At 49.6% G+C, this 5572-nt stretch overlaps 1 protein-coding gene across 1 annotated transcript; it reads left to right on the plus strand.

Moving 5' to 3' along the window:
* Positions 1-5370, plus strand: LOC108529254 (inosine-5'-monophosphate dehydrogenase 1-like). The gene is given in 3 exon segments (XM_017871437.1): positions 1-2840; positions 2843-2879; positions 2881-5370. Coding segments are annotated over 3 exon segments (1764 nt in total). The 5' UTR covers positions 1-2422; the 3' UTR covers positions 4190-5370.
* The last annotated feature ends 202 nt before the right edge of the window (positions 5371-5572 follow it).

Consider the following 5572-nt stretch of genomic DNA (forward strand, 5'->3'; position numbering starts at 1 on the left):
CTAGGATACTCTCTTAATATCCATCACATCTGCAAAATACCTTCACAGCAGCACCTAGCTTAAATAACTAAGGACTGTCACTGAGTCAAGTTGACACGTACACACACACACATCATCATCATCACAGTGGGTTTACCAGTAACTTTCTTCACCAGTTTCTCATAACTGAGCATTTGGATTACATTCTTATTTGTGTTTACAGACTTATTTAACATTATACTTACAGAAGCTTCTGTGGGGAGTTTTTAGTTTATAGATAAGGACATCAGGACCATCAGTTACAGTAAACTGCCTAAGCTGTTCTCTTAGGCTGTGTACCATTAAGAATAAAAGAAAGTTTGTTCTTTTTCTGAATTGCTGTCACAGATACGACGTGCTCTGTGGAAGCTTAGGAACATCTAAGCTACTTTAGTGTACTCTCACTTAAGTCATTTAAAGATGGATAGAGGTGCTGATAAATAAGTAAATATGACAATAAGAAGTGGGAATGGCAGGGCCTTAAGTGCCCACCTGCAGACTAGAGTGCTATGTGGGGCCAGGCTCTGCCCCGAGCACATCTAGGGTGTGTAGCCAGTGTCTGATACACATCTCAGAACACAGAGTGGAACAGAACAGAATCAAAAAACTGCTTCACTTTCAGCAACAATGCATGCTGGTGTCGCTTTTCCATAGAAATAAAACGTGATAAATCTAAAATTACATGATATTTTGCTGTAAATAACAGCTCATTTTTATTAAGAGTATCTGCTAATAATAGAATGAAGATAAAATACATTTAACCTTTGCATTTTACAAGTTTAAGTTTTCTTGATGTTTGGTAACCGGTTTTACATTTTGTGTTTGAGATATATTAAATATTTACTTTTGTTAATATATTGTATAATTTCTAAATAGTTCCTCTTGTTCTTAAAACCAATGTACTTTTTTCGAATTGCATTTTCATAACACCCTAAATACTTATTACTTAGTAAAATGTATTTTAAGGGTTACAAGATTTGGACTCAGCAGGTGATTCCAGGAGGCTGCTGCTGAGGGAATCTTCGTTTGTGATTAACACAATTGTTTGTTTAAAACCAAAAATCTCAGAGCTGAATCTGAAACGTGTGTGTCCATGTACATATTCCTGAAGATCAGAAGGCAGGTTCCTTATTTCACGTTAAAGCACAGATAATTGGCTTTTAGAAATGGAACCAATCAAAATGTCTACAAATGTGGAAGACTATGGCGGGGAATCCTACCAGGAGAACATCTTTGGGTCCCCTCAGCCTCCTCACTCCAGTTACCCCAACAATTGGAGAAGAAAGGCCCAGGTATTGGAGAACAATGCCAAAGCAATGCTTGATCCTGGCTGGAGTCAGTTCTTCTGTCCTGTACCGCTGGGCTTGATTTTCCTGTGTGGTGTAATAGATGGATTATATGGTACTGTCAATGTTGCTAGTATTAAGAGGTTAGAGTTACCACTTATAACCCAACTCCCTGGTCAGCAAAATCCAGTGCAATATCCATGCTGCCTGGGAAGGGAGCTCAGGATGACAAGCCGACTGCGGATGAGGTTGTGTCAATATCCAAATGTGTTCCTGATGATACGTTCTTCTGTGCTGTTGTTGGATCTGCAGAAGGTCATTGCCAATGCTGATCAGGTTCAGAGAGGTTTAAAGCCTTCATGCTGTCTATTCACAAGTGGGAATTGACTGACTCAGTTTCTTAATCACAGCTCTGCCCCACCTATTTATTGATTAGGTCAGTGTGCGGCCTTGGGCTGATCTGTCATCATGGGCATCATTATGACATCATTCTAGAACCCAGGGATGGAACTAGCTGAGCAGTCAAGATGGTGGCCGTACATGCCCAGGTGACAAAAGCCAACACAGACCCGTGTATGGATGGGACAGTCCCTGCAAGCAGCAGCAGAGATCCAGCCATTCCTGGCTGCAGTGAAAGAGGTTAAAAAGACTCACAGAAAGTTTGACCTGTGCCCAGATGCCACCCTCATCCAAGAGGTTTCCTAGTCATTCCACAGCAGCCAGTTGGTGGAACAAGAAACACACAACATCATGTGCTGGGCTCAAAGCCCTGGAAAGGAGGGCAGGAACTATAATCACAATACTTTGTGCTTGTCACTGCATCAGCCTGCATGGTCAAGCATGTGGGCTGTGACATGGGGACATCCCGTAGGCGACACAGTGCCCTCAAGCTTATTAGATAGCTAGATAGGACAACTGAACCATTCTGTGGTGGGTGAATTCAGGGATGAAAAACAGAGGCCCACAGTGGGCATGGTACATGTCCCCACAGTGGGGAGCCAGTTCCTCTTCCAAAACTGCAGGCCTCAGATGACCCCCAGGACCAGGTGGAGGCCTGACTTCTTGATTGTATGAAGGATCTCGCAGGCCACACCTCCGAGCTGGGTTGACATAGGTGAATGAAGGACTGGATGATTTCGGTGGGTAGGACTGAAAACCTCCTTGGCTTGGAAGACCGCTCTCTGGATTTGGTGATCAGACCTTCCTGGGGCATTTTTTTTTTTTCCAAAAACAGAAGGGATATAAAAAAGATATACATGAGAGCCCTTGCCCTCGGCCCGCCTGGCCTGCCTGGCCTGCGGTGGCAGCGTGGCTGTGCAAGTGGCTACTCGGGTGTTTATGTCCGTTGCCGGTCTCGCGGCAGCCTGGCAGACTGCCTGATCAGCAGCGGCACCGGCTGCATGTCCAAGGACAGGCTCACCGTGCAGCAGCTCTTCACCAGCGCCAACGGCCTCACCTACAACGACTTCCTGATTCTCCTAGGAGTCATAGACTTCAGAGCTGATGAGGTGGACCTGACCTCAGCCCTGACCCACAAGGGCTGAAGACGCCGCTGATCTCCTTCCCTGTGGACACTGACAGAGGCTGACATGGCAGTCAGGATGGCTCTGATGGAAGGTATTGGTATCATTCACCACAACTGCACCCCAGAGTTCCAGGCCAATGAGGTGCGGAAGGTCAAGAAGTTTGAACAGGGCTTCATCGCAGACCCCATGATGCTGAGCCCCTTGCACACCGTGGGTTATGTGCTGGAGGCCAAGATGCGGCATGGCTTCTCTGGTATCCTCCTCGCTGAGACGGGCACCATGGGCAGCAAGCTGGTGGGCATCGTCACCTCCCGAGATGTCGAGAGACATCTTGCTGAGAGGGACCACACCACCTTCCTCAGTGAGGTAATGACGCCAAGGATGAAACTGGTGGTGGCTCCAGCAGGCATGATGTTGAAAGAGGCAAATGAGATCCTGCAGTGTAGCACGAAAGGGAAGCTGCCTATCGTCAGTGATCGTGATGAGCTGGTGGCCATCATTGCCCGCACCGACCTGAAGAAGAATCGAGACTACCCTCTGACCTCCAAGGATTCCCACAAGCTGCTGCTGTGGGGGGCAGCTATGGACACCCGTGAGGATGACAAATACTGCCTGGACCTGCTCACCCAAGCGGGCGTCAACCTCATAGTCTTGGACTCGTCCCAAGGGAACTCAGTGTATCAGATCACCATGGTGCATTACATCAAGCAGAAGTACCCCCACTTCCAGGTGATTAGGGGGAACGTGGTGACAGCAGCCCAGGCCAAGAACCTGATTGATGCTGGTATGGACAGGCTGTGCCTGGGCATGGGCTACGGCTCCATCTGCATCACCCAGGAAGTGATGGCCTGCAGTTGGCCCCAGGGCACTGCTGTGTACAAGGTGGCCAAGTATGCCCAGTGCTTTGGTGTGCCCATCATAGCCGATGGTGGCATCTTGACCATGGGGCATGTGGTCAAAGCCCTGGCCCTTGGAGCCTCTGCAGTTATCATGGGCTCCCTGCTGGCCACCACCATGGAGGCACCCGGCGAGTACTTCTCAGACGGGGTGCAGCTCAAGAAGTACCAGGGCATGGGCTCACTGGATGCTATGGAGAAGAGCAGCAGCAGCCAGAAACAATACTTCAGCGAGGGGGATAAGGTAAAGATCGCACAGAGTGTCTTGGGCTCCATCAAGGACAAAGGGTCCATTCAGAAGTTCGAGCCCTGTCTCATAGTGGGCATCCAGCATGGCTGCCAGGATATCAGGGCCCACAGCCTGATGTACTCAGGACACCTCAAGTTTGAGAAGCGGACCATGTCATTCCAGATTGAGGGTAGTGTCCATGGTCTGCACTCTTACGAGAAGCAGCTATACTGAGGACAGCAGTGGAAGCTGAAGTGGTGGAGGGGGTGCACCCCAGTGTCCACCTTCGGGCACAGTCTCCCTCCATCACTGAATGATCCACAGATTTGCACTACAGGTTCCCCAGCTCCTTTCTAGGGAGAGAGGAGGGGAGGTCCTGAGGGGTCTGCGGCCTCTTGCTCGGCATCCCCTGCAGAGTCAGGACTGCTCCCTGGGCCAGGCTGCCCTGGGAGCTCCCCCAGCCCGGCCAGCTGGACTCTCAGGCCCTGCACCTGCCCCAGGTCTTTCTTGCTGCAGCCTGCTGCAGCCTCCTCCAGCCTGGCCCCCACCCCAGGGGCAGGCAGCCCCTCCTGGCTTCTCCTATAGGACACCTCTGTGCCCCTAGCCCCCCAGGAAATGGTGCTCTCCTGCCTCTGCCTCTGGCCCTTCCAGGGCCACTGCCCCCTCAGCCATGTGGCACTTCTGAGCTCCTGACCTAGACCAAGTACGCTGGGCTACCCTTGGGTCCTGCTCCTCAGGCCACTCCCCTGTCACTGGCCCTGGGGAGGAGGCTGCCCTGGTCATGACCACCTGCCTGTCATTCCTGACTCACCACCGTCCCCAAGTGTACAGTTCCTGCCCTCTCCTCAGCTGCAGTTGAAGGCTTTAACTTTGCACACTTTGGGATCACAGTTGCATCAGTGTGTATTAAATAATCAGAATAAATCAAGTAGGTTTCAACACCTCCAAATATCTATGTATAGATATATATATAGATATAGATATATATATATAGATATCAGTCTCATGCCCCTCTTCATCCCAAACAGTAACACTATTTTTATCCATTTCTTAATCCCTACTGCTGCTTTCTGCAGATACCAGCTAAATCAAATGTGAATTCCTGCTCCCTCCTTCACACCCAGAAGTTAGCATACATAAATGTTCAGTATCTTATAATTTTTTTCCACATAACACAGAAAACAGGTGTCGTGACCCTATTGCAGTCACTGCTGTGGTGGCAAATGGACTCGTCAGAGGAGGGGAGTCTGAAAATGCAGAACTGCCAGGCGAGGAGCCTAAAGATAGGAGAACGCAAGCCCATGTCAGTAGGGTAAGGTTCAAAGTGCATCCCGGGGAGCCTGCTTCACTGGCAAAGGTACTACCAAAACGCTAACGAGCCCTCGAAAAAGACAGAGAAGACTGTGTGTGTATGGGGTGGGGGTGGGGGAGCCCTGGGGCTATGTGGGCTCTTAGCAGAAGAGTTGCAGCCCCTGCCCTGGGAATCACATGTAGTGATTCCTGAGTGTAGAACAGCCATTGTATATCCTGGGGTCACAAGGAATAGAGATCTGCTCCCAAAAGTGGACAAGGAAGAGTGCCTGTCTGGGCTCACCCCCTTGATGCTTATGTAATATT

This window comes from Rhinopithecus bieti, unplaced genomic scaffold (genome assembly GCF_001698545.2).
Source record: "Rhinopithecus bieti isolate Rb0 unplaced genomic scaffold, ASM169854v2 scaffold_4781, whole genome shotgun sequence".
NCBI lineage: Eukaryota > Metazoa > Chordata > Mammalia > Primates > Cercopithecidae > Rhinopithecus > Rhinopithecus bieti.